Here is a 22,863-nt window from a genome sequence, read left to right on the forward strand (position 1 = left end):
CTTTCGGCCTCCTTGAAACTGCCCCACCATACACAACTCTCTGATACCTATCAGGCAGCCAATCCTGAATCCAGTTGACCAACCTGGCATCCAAACCATGTGCTGCAACTTCAATATCAGCTTATCATGTGACACCCTGTCAAATGGCTTAGCTAAATTCAAGAAAATGGCAGTATATGCCTTTCCCTCGTCTACAGCTCTTGTAAGTTTATTATAAAAGGCTAGCATATTACTAAAACAAAAGCACCCCTTAACAAATCCATGTTGACTCTCATAGATAACATTACCCTCATCTGTCCAATGCTGTATATGGTCCCTCACCAATTTCTCCAAGATCTTAACTACGGATGACACACAAACTGGCCTATAATTAGAAATTCCAGTCTGCTACCGCCCTTATGAAATAGCACTATCTTGCCTTCCTTCCATTCCCTGGGCACCTTTCCCGTAGCCAGCCTTTCATTGAAAAGCCAGGTCAAAAGAGCTGTCAGTTCCTTAGCACATTCTCTCAAAACTTGTGATGAAATACCATCCAGTCTCCCACAGCTTTACTGACATTCAGAGTACTCTGTATCTGGAACACACTCTCCTCCTGCACTTCTAAACCTCGAACCTGCCCTATCGCTCTAGTATTAAAATTTACTCCTCCAGGATGAAATACTTCAATAAAGTGTTCATTGAACAATTCCACTATGTCCTCTGCATCAGTCACTATTCCCATTTTTATCCCACAATGCCATTTTTTCAGGTGATAACAGCATGTTAATGTAGAATAAGCAAACAAATTTTTGCATGTGACGTATCATTATCAGAACTAGCTATATGTAAAAAAAACAGCTGACTCCATGACAAGTTGCCTTCCATAAAGAGTTATGGAAAGAGTTATTTACAAGACCATTTCAATTTACTGAGATCTCAATAGCGAGAAGCTAGACCAAGGTAAATACTAGAGCTAACTTGATAGAGGTCATCATATTTTTCAAATATAGTATCAGAATGCTGTACAGTTTATTTTCACCTCTGTGAAATAAACTTATATAAACCATAAGAATTTTTACACGTTATAGCTTGCAAACACATTTTCTTCAGAATACTATTGTGCTATAAAGCTTTGGTCGGGACTTTGATAGCAAGTTTTTCCCATTTTTTTCGTTTATTAGTTGTTTTTTCTTTTACCAAAGCATAAACAAACAAAAGTTTGTGAATGTATTATATTTATAAACAGGCTACTTTTCTACAGAGACAGTCGACTTCAAATCAACTTGTCTCAACAGCACATCTTTAGGCAAGTACATATATTTTCATGCATTATGGGATGAATCAGTGCCCAGACTGGTTTTGACCTTTAAGCATGTAAATGAAGATGGTGTGGCCATATTAGTAGACTGCCAGACAGAGGTGGACAAAATGAAGTGGTCAGTGAATGTCAAGAGAAGGAAAGGTTGCCAAAGAACAAGATGGAGGTATGATCTACAAAAGGTTAGACATGATATGGTGGACATTGGCTAAAAACAGACAGAACTGGAAAGTTAAGGGGGAAGACCTATATCCAGCAGTAGACGAAAAGATGCTGAAGAAGTGCATTTATTTCACTTGAACATCGGAGATCTTCCACTATAGTGAACAAAACACTACATAAGAAATTTGGCAGCGACTACTAATACCACATGCTTGGCATATCTCTCTAATAACTTTTTTTTTGTTGTTGTTAGGTAGGATATTTGTTGTTCAGGTAGGGGATTAATATTGCCAAAATAAATATTCCAATTCAAAGTGCAGTATCTGATTATACAGGAAAACCTCGCTTAATGTGAATTCGATATGTGTGATTGAGTGAAATTATACTATTTCCTGCTTTAAGCGAGTGATTAATCAGTTAACGCGATTTTTTTACTTTATGCGAAATTTTTTGTCGCCAATCTGCAGCAAGTGGAAAAGCTGGAAGTCATTAAGAGACATGAAAGTGGTGCTAGTGATACAATGATATGGAATACCATGAGTCTACAGTTTTGACTTTTTTAAATAAGAGCAAAGAATACAAAGAACAAGGAAAGGTTGCTACTGCTTCTTGAAGCATGTAGATCACCCGAAATAGAAGCCATTTAATGATCGAGATGGAGCATCATCTATCACTTTGGATTGAGGATTATAACCAAAATAGAATACCTCTTAGTACAGGGAATATTGCAGGCTTAGTACAGGCTCTCAATATTTTTACCCCATTGAAAGAGACCAAATTTCAAGAGGAATGTGAAAGCTTTACTGTGAGTTTAGAATGGTTTGACCATTTTAAAAATCTAACTGGACTGCATAATGTAAGAATAACTGGGGAATCTACTAGTGCTGATAAAGATTCTGTGGCCAAGTTTCCTGAAGAATTGCAAAGCATAATTCAGGAGGGTGATTATGACGATCAGCAAATACTCAACGTGGACAAAATTGCTCTCTTTTGGAAGCGTATGCCAACAAAAACTTTCCTAGCTAAAACTGAAGCATCTCAACCAGGATACAAAGTATCTGAAGACTGCCTTTTATTTTTACACTTTTATTAGGAAGCAATGCATATAGGCTTTAAAACTCATGCCCATGTTAATTTATCATGCTCAAAATGCAAAATCTAACATTATTGAAGAAATTAGCACAACTGGAAAAGAACTTGGATTTAATGAACTGGATAATAAATGTGAGAAACTTGCTCGATTCCCATTCAGAACAGTTAAGTGAGAATGATCTCCTTCAACTAGAAGAACAGCATGAATATGAAGAAGAAGATAAGGAGTACGAACAAGAAGAGACTGTTATGACTAAGAAGCCAACTGCAATAGAACTTGAGCTAGTTTTCAATCACATTGAGTATGCTAAGCAAATTTTGTTTGATGCTGATCGTGATATGGAACGAAGCTTCAAAGTCCACCGAACTCTTGATAAAGCGATCACCAGCTATCGCAAATTGCATGACAAGATGAACATGTCAAGCACTATTCAAACATCTTTACTTAATTTTTTTTGGTAAAAAAGTAACTCAATCAAATGTTCAGACATTAAATAAAAATTAAAGCAATTTATTTTTATTAACTTTGATGATTTTATCCTCTAATAGCTTATACTGTAATTTTTTTTTTTTTTTAAAGTTTATGCTAACTGATTGATGAATTATAATTATTCCCATTGTTTATTGTATTCGCTTAACACGATTTTGCTTAGTGCGCATTAATTGATGGATTAATTAATTGCATTAAGTGAGGTTTTCCTGTAAATAGACAATGAGATGAAATTGTTTTCATGGAAGATAGTGTCTTTCTAATTAATTTGAAAATATTGGTATTATCCACCTAGTCTGAATTTCCTATTGATGATATACCTTCATGTTCCTCTCCTGTCAATGGCTAAAATAAATTTTATAGATACATAGGAGAATGGATCAGACCAGTCTTTTGGGAAGCTGAAAAAATGAGATTAGCAATAATTTTAAGTTATTTTTAGTTCAAATTCTTTACGATTAATCAAAAATTAAATATGAAGCAACATAAAAATAAGAATCACTAAATACAACATTGTATATACGTGTTAATTGGTAAATAAATATTATTTACCTTCGTGGACTCCTTTGGTTTGGGAACTCCTAAAAGTTCATATATATATAAACTTTCTTCTAGAGTACGGTCATAAGATATGCTGACAGGCACTATAGTTATATCAGGTATCCTTGAAGTAAAGTAAAGCTCTAATGCTACTTGTAAAAGACCTAAAAAGAGTACATTAAAAGATGTTGATTGACAATTCCTAAATTTCTGAAATCAAATTTCATGTAGCTCCAATTAGATAATATGTAATAGCCAAAGTTTAAGAGAAATTGAGTTGCCACTGTATATAACCAAGTCAGAAAGAATGCTTATAAATTGTTTATTTATAAATTAAAATTTATATTAGAAAGAATACTAAAAGGAAACATACCTGAAAATTCTTGATGATACCATTAGTTAAAAAATGAAGATAAAAATACTTTATGTATTATTTATTACTGAACTTAATAATAGAGCCAAGATAAGATTAGAAATGTAAAACACAGGAATGTAAAATGGCAGGAATAAAACAAAATATGAAGACTATGAAAATAATAATAATAAAACTATAATATACATGACAAGCCAGCAGTATGAATGACACTGGCTATTTTAGTAAATGCAGATTGTAAAAAGTGAAAAAATTAGTTATGAGTTCATGAATGAAACTCATGATTAGTAATTCATAACTCATTTCTACTAAGATTTGGCTATTACACATTATTAACTAAAAAAGATAACTGCATTTTAAAATATCAGCAACCTGCAATTGCAAAAACTGACTGACATTTCTTTACAGGAAAGATAACTGAAATTGCCTGAGTTACATAAAAGTGAACAAATTTAATTAATATATGGGGAATTTTCTAAGCACATGATGTATCTGAATGCCTTCTATACTGAAAGCGCATGCTGCCCTTAATTTTAGCAATTGAAGAGATTTAATTGAAACACTTAGCTATTTGATATAATAAAGAATAGCACATGTTCAAAAAGGCTATCTTTTATTTAGTACCCTCAACTTGATGAGAGAAAAAAAAAAAAAAAAAAAAGTGGCAAATGTCTATAATGTATAAAATAATGGAAATTCTCAAAGATACAAAAAGCAAATTGTATTGCATTCTATCTAGATAGACAGAAATAATTTTGAATAATTTCTGCCAACAAGTTATTAAAAAAAATCTTTCATTAACCAGTCACAACAATAATATATGTGATAAAAAATACAAACATGAGCAAGCAGTTTTTAATTTTTCACACATATAGTTTGAAAGTTAGCTACTGATATTTCCATTCCCCCCCCCCCCCCCCACACACACACAAGCAAATCATGTTTTTAACAAATTTACAAAATTTAAAGAGTACCATAAAATAGTATATTAATGAAAATCTGAGTATTACAAAGTTGAAGTGCACAGCTAATTATGAAATGTCAACTCATTTTTCATTTATGCACTGCTGGCTTTGTCACTACTGATTGTAAAAACTGAAATAAAATGATATTAATATGGATGTTAAATCATTATAATTCATTATAAAGTTATACAAAGTTCATTATAATCCATTCTACCAGAGCAGAATTATTACTGTCAGCTCAAATCGTTTAACCAAATTTCACCAATAAAAATTATACGAGTGAAATTTGATATTTGTAATTTTTAAATTCATATCAGTTCCATTATTTTTTTTTTATCCTTATTACAGGTATCGTAACCCTAATTTTTATTAACTATATACATTATTATTTGCAATTTTACTTACTTTTTATTTTTACAGGGTACAGAAACTGCGCTATAAGACCAAACATAACTTTTTCAAGCCACTTCAAGATTCTAAATAAGTGAAGTGGTGATCTCACACCAGGCAATAAAATTCATCTCCCACCTAAGAGTCAAACATCCATGCCCATGGCAGGATTTAAACCCTCAGTCACTGAAGCATCTAATACACTAACTATTCAGCCAACCAAACTGACAATGTTGGCTTCTTCATGGATTTCCAATTTTTGGATGTTTTATAAACTTTTATATGAAAGATATTTCAGAGTTCTTTATGCTCAGTATAATAATGATGATGCTCTTTGGCAAGAAACATCAAAGTTCAAATCTCTAGAATGTAAAAGCCTTTACAAGGGCTTTTCAACAAATGCTGAGCATCTCATATGAAGGCAAAAGCTTTACTTAACTGCAACAGACTGTTGAGGCAAACATGAGAGAAGATGACATATGACATTATATATGCCTCTGTAGTACAGATAAAAAAAAATAATTAAAAAAAAAAAAAAATGATGGTGACAATGTGCCATTTGACTGGAAAGAATCCTAAGTTAAATTCTCATCATGACAAGAATCTTTATATGAGACCTGCACAATATTGCTTTTCCTTTCTTTTGGTTTTTCTGACTTATTTCCGGATCAACTAAAGAAACTCGCAGTTTGTTTTTTAATGTTTACAAGTGAATTAAATCAGAATTGTAGCATCTCTCTTCTATTTGCTCTGTATAATATAAATATACTGGTAAGAATTTTAATACATTAAAAGGCATAGTAATCTTTACATATCTTTTGTCCAATTCGAAAGGAATAATCGAAGTAATAATGATATTTGTCAGACAAATTATGCAAACATCATCAAATTCTTGATATGTACTCTCAAGTATCATGTACATGGTTTGTAGTCATTGCTCATCTCTTTTATTGCTAATCCTACTCTCTCAGTTCCATCTAGTTAATCACTATCTTGCATATTGCCAGTTTAGTAATTAGATGTTTTAAAGGAACATGTGCACTAGATATATGTATATTTAAAACAGTTAACACATGTATAGAAAAACAGAACTTATTAAAAACTCCAATATATATTTATTTATTTATTAGTATTATTTTTTGTAAAAGAGAAGATCTGTTAACTATATTTAAAACATTAATCACAAGGTATGAGTCACATAGGATGTGACTACTAGCTCATATCTCAGTCACAGGTGAGTTATCAGGAGAATGCACTGTTACAAAAAATAATAATAATAATAAATAAATAATAATAATGAACAGTTTATGGTGATTGCATACCAGTCTCAAAATTCTGGAAAGTAATCAGAGTGGCTGGGATTCAAGTGATGTAAAGTCTCACAAGTTTAAAGGAACACATAAATTTAAATCTGCTAGAATGAAGAATCTTGTTTTGGTACCAAAGTATTCTATCTATTATCAATGGCATGTAGTCTTGATGCTCTTGGATTCTATTCTTAACAGAACAGCCAGTTTGTCCAAAATATCAGCACGAATAGGGCACTTGAGAGACCCCTGGCAGAGACAGAGGTGGTAATTTTTCCTTGGTAGATGATAAAAACGAAGATAGCTTCAGAGCTGGTTTAAAGGTAGTGTACATATTGTAGTTGCAAAGAATCTGTGCTATTTGTTCCAATGTTCCTTTAAGGCAGAGGTTCCCAACCTTTTTGTTTCCTAGAGCACATTCTAAAATACCGATAGGGCGACGGGCACCATCTATTTTTTCAAGCAAATTTTTTGAATTCGTTTGTTAAATGAATACATACAAAGTTTACATTATAATCAAATGTTTTATTACTTAAAAGTTTACATTATATAAAAATTTATATATGTAAGTTAGTGTGATCTTTGGCATTGCATTTCATTGGCCAGTGCTTCATAATTAGGATAATATGATGATATTCCAGTTCATAAACTGGAATGAACAACTTCGAATGCACGTCTACTTTACATTGTATGCATCATTATCGCATGCCATGAATTGTTGCGTGATTATTTCAAACTATACGGCACGCGGTTGAACAGCGCGTGCCGTATTGGTCGACGGGCACCATGGTGCACGCGGGCATAGGGTTGGGAACCCCTGCTTTAAGGTATAGTACAGAGAATCTTTTTAAATCAGATTGAAGTATGGCTGAAACTACCATCCAGAAAATCGACAATAAATGCCAATTTATTGGATGGTAGAGTCATTATTACCATTAGCCACCAAAATGACTTATTTAAATTCTTCCAAAGGCGAATCAGAACAGTTGATTTCATGAGCTCTATGTACAAGAGTTGATAATACTTATCTTCTGTGATGATGGTGTGAAGACAAATGGATGTCTCTTCCAGTGAAGGGAAGTTTTCTATAAAGAAAAAATTAAAATTCACTACTACCTGCAGGTAGTAGTGAATTTTTGTGCTTCTGCAGAAGCACAAATTATTAAAGTATCCAGAAAGGGAAAATTGCTATTCTATTCACATCTGGTAGTGAATATGATATGGGAGTATAAGGAGTTTATTTTATCCAGAAAATTATTTTAATTCTGTCAGATCAAGACCAAATTATACAGATATCCACAAATCAAAGCAAATAAGAGGTTGAAGGAAATGGTACTGAATATTTTCCAGCTGTTCCATTAAATAATCAGCTAAAGCTGGTGAGATGGAACTGCCCATAGCTGTTCCTTGAATCTTCTTGTATACTTATTTTGTCATATAAAACAGCCTGTGCTAATAGTGAATTTAAAATAAGTTAATAATGTCCTCAGGGAAATCAAAATATGAGCTATATGTTACATCTTTTGAATGTAATTAATGGATCTCTTTTCTCCCTGATGATGCAATATTGGATGAAACATATTGAAGTCTACACACAAATGATATCTTTGATATCAGTTGTTTGCAAATAGCTTTGATAGTTAGTTCCACCTCCTCTCTGAGGATGGGAGGTTCATATTCTCATGTTTATGTCAGACATTCATTACCTATGAATTTTTGTATAGATCCTCAGAGTATTCTTTCAATCTCTGTAAAATTTCTCTTTTTTTGTTCAGTTAGGATGTGCTCATCTTTATCTTTTATGGTGTGGTGTTTTTGAATTTGAAATTTCTTTATTGAATTACTGATTTCTTTATAATAATTTCTATTGTATTCGCTTGTCGTTTCCCTGGTTTACTTTCTTTCCTGTGGTTAATCAAATCAAATGTTTCTCTTGAAAGTCTTGTTAATTTTCCTTCCTCCATAGCTCAGTCATTATAGATGGAGCCCTTTGATCGGAAAGACCTGGGTTCGATTCCCCCTCAGTGACATGAGGAACCTTTATCTGGTCTCTTTCGACAAAAGGTGAGTTAGCTGGTCTCATACAGAGGTAGAGGGTTTTTTCACAAGGAAACTCTGGTTTTTCATCCCTCAGAACAGCCAAACCAACCCCATGATGAACACACACACACATGGATTTACAGTCATGAATATTTGCAACAATGTGGAAGAGATAGGGTCTTCGCCACATGTCGCTGTGCCCATGGTCAAGCATGGCAGTCAATCTCCTGGATAGAATACAACACATGAATGGGGATAGGGTATTAGTCAAGTTCATCTTGGCCTGATTTCATAATTCATCTGATGTGGCATTTTCTGCATGCTGTAAAACCATATGAAATCTTTCTTAATTTTTTTTTTTTATATGCTTCAGGGATTCTGGCAAAATTAAATCATTTGGGGATCAGGAGGTGGTGGAGAGGATTCAGAGTTGAGTGACCAAGCTGGTGACAGGTCTGTGGAATGTTCCCTATGAAGATAGATTAAGGGTATGAGTTTCAGAGTTTAGCTGACAGGCAGAGGAGAGGGGATATGATACAAACTTATAAGTTATTAAAGGATTCTATAAGATTGACACAAAAGAAATTTTTCAATACATAAGGAGAAAACAAGGGGTCACATTTAGAAGTTGTCTAAGAGTTGTATTTAGTATGGTGTGTAGACTAAGTTCTTTATTTGGAGAGTGGTGAATGAGTGGAATGGATTGCAAAAGGCAATTGTGAGTACAAACAGAGAATAGGTTTAAGAAGATGTATGATAGGTACTGTGTGTTAATGGATAGAGTGGGTCTCCTGCAATGAGTCTTTTGACTCCATGGAGGTGTCCTTATAAATAATAATACTTGTTTATAAGTTTGTTCTTTATGGTTTATGGTTTTTAAATGAATCCTCACATTAGCAATTAACAGTTAGTAATCTGATTCACAATCTGCTCCCCAAGATAAGCGAGTTTTCAAACACATGGAAAGGCTTATGTGTTGGCAGTACATGTTAATTTATTTTTATGGTATTGATTACAACACAGAATGATAAGAAAATAAGTAATATTTATTAACCTATTAGCTGATATTCCACTGGTATTATATCCGGCATCTTCAGAGCACAAGAATTGCTTGTCACAGTATGCAAAACAACTATTTGGTATAACAGTGGTGGGATTAGTTTAAAAAAAAGTGAGTTTTTTACTACCATAGTTCCCCCCCCCCCCATCTGTTTCTAATCATTATATAGTATATTTGATTTCCAAATCAGTCTCCAGGAACCTTCAGGTGTAAAAGTCTTCTCTTATGCTGCTGGAAAAATATGTTAAACAGTTCATTCTCAATGCAAAAATCTATTAACTTGTTATACATTTTTAATTACATTAATCACAGTGGTTTAGATATCCACCACTGAATGACAAACATCCCTCTAATGGAATATCTTCCTAGTTGGAAGAAATAGAAATGTTAACTAATCCTATTAGGTAGTGGATGACTGTTGTCTGGTAAACCACTAATAATCTTGTCGGTATAGTGGAATTACTGAGCGAACACTTTGCAAGAGTATATCATCCAGGTGGTGACATTGAAAAAATGAAGGAACCATTAGTTTATATGGGAATTGTGATGAATGAAGTGGAGGTGAATGGTCTATTACAGAACCTTAATGTGAATACATCTGTGGGATTGGATGGTATACTGCCACGGGTCTTACATGAAGCAGCTAAAAAATTATCAGTGCCCTTGACCATGTTGTTTAATCTGAGTCTCGGGCCTGGTTTAGTCCCGAAGGTGGGGAAAATAGTTCCACTGCATAAAGGAGAATCCAAGACTACTGTTGCAAATTACCGACCGATCAGCATATCAGGAGTCGTTGTCACGGTCTTGGAGAAAGTAGTCAAGGGAAAAATACAGGAATGGATTGATGAAAATGAGATACTGTACGAGGGAGACAGCATGGCTTTGTGAAGGGTAGATCATGCCTCAGTAACTTGCTCAAGTTTTATAACACAGTGATGGCTGAACTGGATAAGAGTAATGGATTTACAGTGATCCTGTTGGACCTGGCTAAGGCATTTGACAGGATACCACATGGAATTCTAATCAGTAAACTACAACATATGGGAATGGATATAGGGTTGGTGAGATGGATAGGTGGGTGGTTGATGGAGAGATATCAGAGAGTAGTTTATTCAGGAGTAGAGTTCAAAAGATGGCCTGTGACTAGTGGTATGCCACAGGGTTCTGTTCTTGGACTACTGCTGTTTAATTTGTACATTAAGGATATAGGGAAGGATCTAAAAGGAACAGTTCATTTGTTCGCTGATGATGCAAAGTTGGATAGGGCAATAGTGAATGCAGAAGATGTCAAAATCTTGCAGGACGACTTGGATAGATTGGAGTTCTGGGCTAAGGAGAATGGATGTCAATTTAATGTGACAAAATGTAAGGTTATGCATTTTGGGTGAAAAGATTAGCAGCAGTATACCACACTGGTGGAACTGTACTCCAGGAGATTGATGAGGCCAGGGACTTGGGAGTGTTGGTGGATAGGGAGATGAAGTTTAGGGGGGCACATTGCAAAAGTAACTAAATCAGCTCATCAACTCACTTGTTGTTGAAAAATACCTTGACGAGCAGAGACAAGCAAGTTATTGTACCTCTGTACCGAGCCTTGATAAGACCTCATCTCGACTACTATGCCCAGATTTGTCACCTAGGTAGAGTGATGTCATGAACACTACAGTCTTCTAGTTGTGCAAAAACAATTATGCCTGGGTCTACTGTAGCTAATTTCATTGGACGACTGTCTTCTGCAGACTTCTTTTAAGCTTCAATATATGCAATCGCTTCATTTACTTATACAGGTAAATGTCCTTCAGTAACTGCAGGTCATTCCTAGAAGCAGACAGAGCTTGGAAACCAGGCTTTAAAATAGAGCCTAACAGATTTCTTCCTACTCCTTCACCTCCAAATTCTTTGCCTTATTCTTTCCCTTTCAAATTTTCCCATTCTCTAAATATGCCCTTGACTTTGTCCATGCAAACATGTTTTTTATTTTTTTTCAACCTTCGGTAAAAGTATTCTTGACTTTTGCCAGATTGTCAAAACATCCGGGGCTGCTTCCCTTGTTTTTTTCATTAAATAAAAAAAAAGCAATTAAACAATGACTTCTTTTGTGGAAGAGAGTTTTGAGAGAGGCAATGCAGCTGACATCTGTCCAATAAGCCATAATTCTGTTGTCTTCTGGGTAGCAATGTTGCTTGCCATTTTTATAATGTAACTGAAGACTTTTTAATAATGCTCTGTTATGATGACATCAATACACACAGAGAAAAATAGCTTGAAAAGATTAGACTTGTAAAAACATGTTTGGGCTGCAAATATGCTGGTTCATTAATTACAATAAATATAAATTTGTTACAATTTTTTACTTATTATATAGAACAAGTGAAAGGGTGCCTCATAGAAAAAGCTAAACTTCAAAAATAAGGAGTACTAATATATAATATGATACAAAAGTGAGAGAAAATGGATTAAGGAGGGAATAGGAAGGATAAAGAAAAGAGGGGGTAGGTAATGGAGAAATCTTGCTAAAATTGTCCCCCCCCATGTGTAATGTTTTCGGACAAGATCAACAAAGAAAGAAAGAAAGGGTTATGCTTTTATAGCAAGATTTCTCTTACCAACGAACTTGTACCACCTTCTCTTTCTTTGCTCTACCCTCTTTCCCTTTCCCCAATCCTCCATCTCATTACACCAACAGTTTACTAATAATGACCTACAATTAAGCCACTGCATCAAAAGCAAGATCATTGCCACAGGTAAGTAACTTTTCCATTATAATTTCAAATCAAACCTATTTCAGCAGCATATTCTGGAATAAGAATTTTTAATAATAGCATTTGCAAAGTCAAACACTGAAACATAACATAATAGTAAGAATAGTTTTCAACAAAGTAGAATAACAATGGATTTCAAAGGATGTGAGATGCATGGTAACACAGTACAGTACAATCTATTGTGCTATAGAAAACCAGAATGTGGTTCATCTTTGAAATCCATTATTGTTATTCTACCTTGTCAATTTGTTTTTCACAGCAATCTGTTATATTCAGATTAAAATATTCAATTTAATAACGTGTTATCAAACCTCTTGTGTCTACATGTTCAGTATTTTTTTTTTTTTTTTGAATTAAAGACCTTGTTACTAATAGCCCTATGAAGATTTACTTCAATGAACCAAAATTTTTAAAAATTTCATCTAGAACATCAGCATTTCATATGGGAAGTAAAAATAAGTCAATTGCTATCTTACCTAGTCGTGGAATTAATGACTTGGCTGTTCTACTTCGTGTTCCTTCAACAAAGAACTCCATTGGTGCTTCACCACCATAAATGTGAGTCTGAATATACTCTGAGAATAACGCCCAGTATAATTTATCATCTCCAAATGAACGCCGTATAAAGAAGGCACCAGAATTTCTCAAAAGTGTACTCACGGCCTTCAGTCCAAGAAAATCTTTAAAAAAAATAATTAGTTATACACAAGTTCTCAAATGTAAAATTCAACATAAATTTTCAACTTCATTAATCTTTATAGGACACATTTATCTTAAGTTAATTACAAATATTATCATGCATAACTTTAAATTATTAAATGAGCAAAGGCAAAATAATAAATCTCTAATTAAAATTCAAATTTACATATTTTTTAAGGTGTGCATAAATATAACTAGTTGAGATCCATATGGATAAAATTCATGCAAGGAGTGAACTGATCTGGCAAAAAATGTTTCATATAATAATATGAAGAACATAAGAATGAAAAACATAAGCATGTACAGAACAATGTGACAGAAGAATATAAGACAATAAAAGATGTATCGATACAAAAAGTCTAAACTGAATTAGAGGAGTATCATGTCTTTGTTATCAAAGTTAAAGTTTGTTACAAAGAAGACTGATATAGATGAAATTCTGTTTTATTCAGACAACAGTAATCAGGGAAAGCAGGTGGTAGCTATAACATTCAAAATTATTATGACCCAAGACCCCATGGATTCAAAGACTCATCTAGGAGGTCTTTTTATCCAGCTCATCATACTGTGCTTTAAACACACTCAAATTCTCTGCAGACACCACACTCTCAGGAAAGGCATTCCAATCATTCACAACTCTGCATGAAAAAAACCTGCTTCTCACTTCCCTACTCACACCCTCCTTATACTGCTTCCAGGGATGAACTCTGTTTCTTCCCTGATCTCCCACTATTTTCTATAGATCCTCTCCAGCATTGATCCTATAACAACAGCTTAATAACTTGTAGGTCTCTATCATATCTCCCCTCCTTCTGTCCACCAGACTCTGCAAGCTGCATTTTGAAAATCCCCCAAGCTGCATTGATCTCTTTTCCAGCTAACTCCTCATTCCATGCTACACCTGCAAGCTGTCTCCTGAGCTCTTCATAATCATCCCTGTTGTAGTTCCACATATACCCTTTTCTTACATAGGTAATCACACTGCTGGCACAGAGAAACTTTTTGAATGATATGAAATTTCAATTCTGGTCCTAAGATTCTACTAAGGAAGAAAATGAAGAATTCAGAGCCATTAGAAAAGACAGCTGACATAAATTAATAAAAAGGAGAGCTGATCCTTGCTAGAAATCTAAACAGCAAAAAAATGCATATCCAATACAGAAATCACCTGAGAGTGTCTACAGCTCAGTTGACACTTGTATTGATTTAGAAAAAAACCTTTGTTTGAATCCTTCTAGGGTGCAAAAAAAGGGTGGCAACCAGTCTCATTATAGAAGTGGCAAAATATTTTTCACTTCCATTATAGAAATTATGGACTTTACAACCATGTTATAAATAACTCTTTTAATATATCCCAATGTGGGGTGCTTAAGGGCCAAATCTGTATAACTGAGAGGAGACCTCCACATAGCATTTAAAGGAATAATGAGAACCGACCAGGGCTTCTGACCTAATGTCCAATCCTCACCTTCTCGTGGTGCACCCTGATGGTATCTACCTGGATACTAAACGAATGAGGATGGGCTAGCAATTTGGGATTTAGCTGACCAAATTGTATCCTTATAGGCTTAAACCAACATAAAAAATGATGGTACAAAATTGACAAAATGACAAAATTTCTTGCTGGCTGGGGAGTTGCCCGGTTAAACAAGGCCCCCCCCGTTGTTTTCGCCAGAGAACCAGGGCGAACAGCGAAAAGTCAGCTACTGGAATGAATCTGAAACCACATCCCAACTCAACATCACCAGAGTTAAAGATCGGTACTATCAACATAAGAAGTCTGAATGGCAAAGAAATGGAGCTAGCTAAGAAATTATATAAGTACCAGATCGACATAATAGGGGTGACTGAAACAAAAAAGACAAAACTGGCGAGATCTTTCTGAACAATAAATACAAAATGTTATATTCAGGAAATGACAATCAAGGAAAACAAGGATTAGCCATAGTATTCAACACTAAATACGAGGCTAATCTTCTTGAATGGCAGGCAATTTCAAGTAGAGTGATGTGGGCAAATATCACAATGGGGAACTGGACAATGAGACTTATTTGTGCCTATGGTCCCACAGCAGGCTCTACTAAGGAAGAAGTGGAGGAATTTTTTTGAGGCTCTAGAGAAAGCTACTGACACAATGAAAAAGGAAAAGTTCGTCCTTGTTGGGGATTTAAATAGCAGAGTAGGAAGTGATTGTCAGACATACAAAAATATTTTGGGAAAATTTGGAGAAAAGAGCAAAGCTAATAATAATGGCAAATATCTGTTGGATTTCTGCTCAGGACATGGACTGGTTATTACTAACACCATGTTCCAACATAAAAATGTGCACAAATTCACATGGAGAGAAGAGGCAAGGAATAAGAAAAGTCTCATTGACTATGTTATTGTTGATAGTGATGTTTTCTCCATGGTATTTCAAATCCTGTATACACCAGAGTGTATACAGGATTTGAAATTGGAAGTGATCACTATTTAGTCTTGATCAGGATAAAACTGAATTTCATATTGAAAAGAATGACATGTAAGAAAGTTTTAAAGCAAATAAAAGTTGAGCAGACCTCAGATGTGAACTGTAGACTAAAATACAAAAAGATTATTGTAGATAAAATGCAAGAGTTTGAGAACAAGAACCAAACCTTGGAGATTCAGAAGCAAACCTTGAAGAAAACCCTGATTAATTCAGTCAGAGAGGCATGTGATGAGGTTGTCTGCAAGGATAGAAAAATCAAAACTCCATGGTGGACACAGGAAGTTAAAGAGGTGAAGGAAAAGAAGAAAGCATATCAAAAGTTCCTGGTAAATAAGTCAGCTTGTGCTCTTAGAGAATACAGAGACAAATGTAAGAAAGCTAAACACCATGTAAAACTAGCTAAACAAAAGTCATTGGAAGACTTTGGCAAAAACATAGAAAATAAATATCAAGAAGTGATAAGATATTCTGGAGGTTGTTGAAGCTTAGAAATAAAGGAACGAGTGCTGTAAAAGGAGCTAGAGATGATAAAGGAGACATGAAAACGGGAGAAAAAGATATCCTCTAAGTATAGAGTAATCACTTCGAAAAACTGCTAAATGAAACAAGCAGTAATAGCACAGTGGTAAAAAACACTCAACAGGCATATAGTGAGGAATACATATCCATACTTGAAGTAGAAAAAGCCAGCAAAGGCTTGAAATGTGGAAAGGCAGCAGGAGTAGATGATATTCGACAAGAAATGCTTAATATGGTGGTATAAAAGTCTTACAGTGGCTGCACTGCATAGTTCAGAAGGTGTGTGACAGAGGGACGAATTCCCGATGATTGGAGTAGAGCTCTAATAGTACCCATATATAAAAAGGGAAATAAAACAATGTGAGAATTACAGAGGTATTTCCCTACTGAGTGTTCCAGGCAAGATTTATGCACGTATACTGAGAAACAGTTGAGAAGAATTGTGGAAGAAAAGCTTGGTGAAGAACAAGCTGGATTCAAGCCAAATAGAGGCTGTGAGGATCAGATTTTCACTTTACGACAAATAGTTGAGAAAGCATGGGAATATAACAAAGATCTGTATTTAAGTTTTGTCGATTTGGAAAAGGCATATTAAAAGGTGCCAAGAGACAAGCTATTCAACACGCTACAGTTATATGGTGTCAATTGGGCATTGTATGAAGCAATACTTAGTCTTTATTTGAGTTGCAAGTCAGCAGTTAGAATTGAAGGAAGTACAGGAAGATGGTTTAATATTAAATCTGGTGTCAGACAAGGATGTACATTATCCCCTCTGTTATCTTTATGGATCATATTATGAAGGAAAGTGGTATTAAACATGATATCAGAATTGGAGATGTTAATGTCAGCTCTTTGCTTTATGCGGACAATGTTATACTTCTAAATAAATCCGCTACAAGTTTGCAAGATTCCCTGACTAAATTGAATAACTGTTGTAATAGATATGGTATGAAGGTCAGCAATAAAAAGACAATGAAAATAGGTAGAATCGTTGAAAATGTCAACTTTGTTTTGAAAGGGGAACCTGTGGAACAAGTAAAACTTTTCATCTATTTAGGCATGATTTTTAGTGAAGATAAATTAAATATGGAAATAGACAACAGGATCAACAAAGTTGGTATGGTAGGAAGTCAATTGAATAAATTCATATGGAATAAGAGAGAAATTAGTCAGAACACTAAATTAGCTGTATACAAGACAGTGTTCAAACCAGTTTTAACTAATGGATCTGAGAGCTGGGTCAGAAGTAAAACACTTAACCAAAGACTAGAGACCGCAGATATGAGAGTCCTGAGAAAGATTATAGGCATGAACAGATGGCATCAATGGCAATATCATATTAAAAACGAGGATATTAGGAAAGAACTTGACATTGTCAGCATCCAGGAATGCGTTAGCAGGGCTAATCTCAGGTGGTATGGTCACTTAAACAGAATGGGCAAAGAAAGATTATCAAAGTAAGTGTTCTCTGCCAGGTTGGCAGAGAAAACGACCCAGAGGAAGACCAAGATATAGGTGGATTGATACGGTACAAAGTGCTTTATACGATAGATATAAGATCTGATAATGTTGGAATCTTGACAAGTAGCAGACTGATTTGAAGGAAAATTGTAGATAGGAAGTTAGTAATGATGTAAATTTTTCATGTAGTACTATCATATCCTGTACACCCCTTGAGGGTACAGGTCAGAAATTTGACGATGATGATATCCCAGCGTTCGATCTTATTAAGATCATCATCTGGAGCATATACAAATATACAGGACAAGCTAGGTTACATTATATACAGCAAGCTAAAGAAACAATGAATTGATCACAAGTTATTCTACTGGCATGACTTCTAGTGAAAAAAAAAAAATAATAATTATTTATAAACTACATCAAGCTATATTCTATTTATGATAACATGAATAAACATTCTTTCTTACAGATAGTTTTCTTTCAGTAACAATGATGTCCTATTTTTAGCATTACAATTGTTATTTTTGATTTAGGATCCTGGATTTTCTATAGTCCTGTTTATAGTTGCTCTTAGAGAGGAATGTTCCATGGGTCGAATATATGCCTTCCATATGTTTGGGATTTCTAGACCATCATTATTGCTCAGATTGGGGTGGTTGGTAATAATCTCACAGGCTTCCTTAAATTTGCATTCATACCATGTTTTGGATGTAGATAACTAATGCTTTTCCAATCAAGTCTGTGTAAGGTATTCAAGGGATGAGCAGAAAGGATCAGATTGCGAAAACATCATCAATGTATCTAAGCCAGACTTTGGTTTAAAGGAGATAAACCTAAAGCAAGTTGCTCAAAATGTTCCATATAAAAGTTATTGCATGGAGAAAGTGCTACTCAGAGAACAGATCCAAGCTACGAGAAAGAACTTAGCTGTTACTCAAATCAAGCTACTAAAGGAAAAATCAGAACTTTCAAGCTACTTAAACACAGATATCTGGATGATCCTGGAAAAGATTACAGACAACACGGCGAACCATATCCTTGAAATGAAGAAAGAAAACCCAATTTCCAAATTTCAGAGACTAAAAGATCGACAAAACTAGTGGCCATATTCAAATCTGTCCACAGTGAATGATAACTACCAACCAGAAGCAAGAAATAACAGGAGCCACCAATCTCCTACAGGTAACAGTAACGTAGTTAACCTATCCAACCACGCTTTAAGCAAAGACGAACTCTCGGTACTAAATAAAGGTCTAAATTTTGCCGTAGCACCCAGGTCGATAAACTTGAAGTTATTTGTAACATAGAAAAAGGCTTAAGATTCATCCCAAATAACATAGCAGATAAAATACGTTTAGAAACCACCAACATTTTAAATCATAACAAAACATGAATTAACAACGGTGAAATCATTAAAGTCAAATCCAAACATCGTAATAACTAGAGCCGATAAAGGAGTGCCACCGTTATTTTAAACCAAACTTATGTAGAAAAAATGAATCTGCTAGTCTCGGACATTAACACATACCAGCTCGTTAACTACAACCCAACCAATATAATCAAAAAGAAAAAAGAGAAACGGCTTAAGTCAATTACCACATGGCCCAAAGACACGGTCAAAAAACTATTTCCACACTACGCTCTTTCCTCAAGAATTTATGGGCTACCCAAAATACACAAAGAAAACACACCACTCTGACCTAGTTGAAGTGATAGATAGCCCAAATTATCACTTAGCCAAAAAATTAGCAGCAACACTCAAGGAGTTGGTAGGTAATCCCCCCTCCTATATCAAAAACACACAACACTTCATATATTTAATGTAACATCAAAGACATTACATTAGAAAAAGATGATTTATTAGTCAGTTTTGATGTCTCTGCCCCCTTTACGAATGTCCCAATCAATGACACAATCCTTCTTTTATAGAACACATTCTCTCCAGATATTATGGCGCTCTTTGCACATGTATTGCGTTCTGGTTATTTTGTATGGCAAAATGCTTTCTACCTACAAAAAGAAAGCACAGCCATGGGCTTGCCATTATCCCCCCCCCCATTGCTAACTTTTATATGGAACATTTTGAGCAACTTGCTTTAGGTTCCTCTCCTTTAAATTATATGTTTATAATTTAAATACGTTTAGATACTCTAAATGTATCTAAGCCATAGTCTGGCTTAGATACGTTGATGTTTTTGCAATCTGGTCCCATGGCACATAGCGTCCCAGACACATTCTTTAGCCACCTAAACAAACAACAAAAAAAAAAACGCATATATTTCACAATTGAGATTGAAAAACAGAACATTTCTAGATACACTTGTCACACGACTTCCTTCTGGCAATCTTTCCTTCACTGTTTACCGGAAACCGACACGTACTGGCCAATATATACAAGAAAACTCCTACCACCACCCAACACAAAAACTAGGTGTCATTAATACTCTAAAAAAACAGGGCTCTGAAGATCTGCTCCAGTGAACAGGCACTGAAAGACGAATTTAAAGTTAGCAGCAATACTTTTCCAAAAAAATGGGTACAGCCAAAACACTATTAGCAAAATTCTTTACAAGACCTCAATAATAAACAAAGACAAACCAGATTACAATAAAACTATAACCATTCCTTACATTAAAGGGACATCAGAGAAAATAAACAGAATACTACAAAAATACCTCAAAGCCACCTTTAAACTTCCTGCAAAATTAAAAAGCTTACTCAACTCATCCAAAGACCCACTCCCTCCACTGCTCCACCCTGAAGTATACCATATTTATTAAGTTTTAAAAGAGGTATATCATGAGTAGACATATCGATACAAAATTAATAATGGAAAAAACTCATGTGCGAAGATTATTTAATAGTATAATTATTTAATAGTATGAGTTATAGTTTAATGGTTATAGTTTTATTGTAGTCTGGTTTGTCTTTGTTTATTATTGAGGTCTTGTAGAGAATTTTGCTAATCGTTACTAACTTTTTATTGTATTGATTTTTTTTTTTTTTTTAGGAAAGTTGTTGACCTTTTTAGTTATCTTACACCAGCTACATCGGTGGTGCTTTTTGGAATTGTCAGTTATTGTTTAATTTGAGCTTAATGTACTGAAGATGCCTGTGACACACAAGTGAAAATTATGCTATTAAATAATCTTTGTATGCGAGTTTTTTTCATTATTAATTTTGTAACCATATTTATTGCACCTGTAACATACCATATATAGGAGAAACAGGATGCACAATCCGTATCAGACAAAAAGAACATATCACATTAAATAAAATAATTATGGTGAAGCTGGCCTTTCTGATCATGCCCTGAACACCTTACACAGAATTGACTGGAAAAGCACTAGTTGTCTACATCACACCAAAACATGGTATGAATGCAAATTTAAGGAAGCCTGTGAGATTATTACCAACCACCCCAATCTGAACAATAATGATGGTCTAAAAATCCCAAACATATGGAAGGCATATATTCAACCCACAGAACCTTCCTTTCTAAGAGCAACCATAAACAGGACTATAGAAAATCCAGGATCCTAAATCAAAAATAACAATTGTAATGCTAAAAATAGGACATCATTGTTACTGAAAGAAACTATCTGTAAGAAAGAATGTTTATTCATGTTATCATAAATAGAATATAGCTTGATGTAGTTTATAAATAATTACTTTTTTTATATATTTTTTTTTCACTAGAGGTCATGTCAGTAGAATAACTTGTGATCAATTCATTGTTTTTTTAGCTTGTTGTATGTAATGTAACCTAGCTTGTCCTGTATATTTTTCACTAGAGGTCATGTCAGTAGAATAACTTGTGATCAATTCATTGTTTTTTTAGCTTGTTGTATGTAATGTAACCTAGCTTGTCCTGTATATTTTTCACTAGAGGTCATGTCAGTAGAATAACTTGTGATCAATTCATTGTTTTTTTAGCTTGTTGTATGTAATGTAACCTAGCTTGTCCTGTATATTTGTATATGCTCCAGATGATGATCTTAATATGAAGATCGAAACGTCGGGATATTAAAAGAGTTATTTATAACACTGTTGTAAAGTCCGTAATTTCTAAAATGAATGCTGATCACCGTAACACTAAAAGAAAGGATTTTTTTCTCTTAGAAACTCATAATGGTAACCATAAGGCTATGTAGATATGAAATGATATGATAGGGCAGATAATCCTATGTTTCTATAATGCCACATGTGTTAAGCTCAGTGGCCTGAGCTTAACTCATAAGGGAGAAGAAGAAATTATTATCTGAGACCTCCAGGAAGTCAACGATATGCAAAACGTTTTAATTTCTTTTTCCATAAAGTAAAATCAGGGTGTGAGATATACGCAAGGGCGAGTTATATTCAAGAAAATACAGTACTCATGCCACCTCTCTATTGTAACTTTGCACCTACCCAATATTTTTTTTCCCTAGATTCAACTATTCTTCTTGCATTGTGTCAGTCATTACTCTGCCGTCCAGCAAGTCTCTCCAGGTGACTAACCAAATATATTTAAATATAATCCATCACGTTACCTCCTACTTCCTTTCACATCACTCAATGCACTTTCCCAGCAACAGTTTCTGTATCTTGCACCAAATCCATTCAGATGCAATCTACTTTTATACAATTTTACTTTCCCCATTTCACAAATTAACGAATTGCACTCCTTTCTACTCACACAGCTCTGTTAACATACTTGTGATTTTTGCTCACTCTCTGAACTCATCGCTGTCATGCATAGACAACAATACATACTTTTCCTATCAGACATGAATCCTCACATTCTTCTTCTACGCAATGAAATTTTCTTTTACCACCAACTCTTGCTCATTTAGTCATATCCAGAACATCAATCACCCTGTTTATTTTCCATCCTGGAACACAAACCTTCTGCATCCTCTCATTCACCATATCTATAATAATGGAATCTCCATATACCTCTCTTGGGCCATTCAACACCCTCTTTTTTCTTAAACCATCATTGATTCTTTTGCATCATTTCATTCATATCTGCCAATTTTCTAATTTAATTCACATACATGTCATTTCTCATCTTGATCAACTGCAGTCACAATCCATCACTCCCCACTCATTCTCATGCATTCTCACAGCAATACTCTTTCGTATCAACAATAACTCACTTTTGTTTCATCAGTAATGCTCTTTTACAATGGTACTTGTATTCTCTTGATCATTCTTCTGGCTGATACCACTCACAATCTTATACAAAATACTA

The 22,863-nt window shown here is 34.5% G+C and overlaps 1 protein-coding gene across 2 annotated transcripts in view; it reads right to left on the reverse strand.

Moving 5' to 3' along the window:
- Positions 1-22,863, reverse strand: part of Gnpat (dihydroxyacetone phosphate acyltransferase) — a 172,028-nt gene that overhangs the window by 93,535 nt on the left and 55,630 nt on the right. For both annotated transcript variants that reach the window (XM_090399390.1, XM_090399389.1), the window contains exons 5-6: positions 12,955-13,158; positions 3,594-3,745 (exon numbers count right to left, since the gene is read on the reverse strand). In XM_090399390.1, coding sequence (XP_090255516.1) covers positions 3,594-3,745; positions 12,955-13,158 — 356 coding nt within the window. The remainder of the gene's footprint in view (positions 1-3,593; positions 3,746-12,954; positions 13,159-22,863) is intronic.

Source organism: Typopeltis vanoorti, chromosome 10, assembly GCF_054136105.1.
Source record: "Typopeltis vanoorti isolate ZY-2024b chromosome 10, IOZ_Tvanoo_1.0, whole genome shotgun sequence".
Lineage (NCBI taxonomy): Eukaryota > Metazoa > Arthropoda > Arachnida > Uropygi > Thelyphonidae > Typopeltis > Typopeltis vanoorti.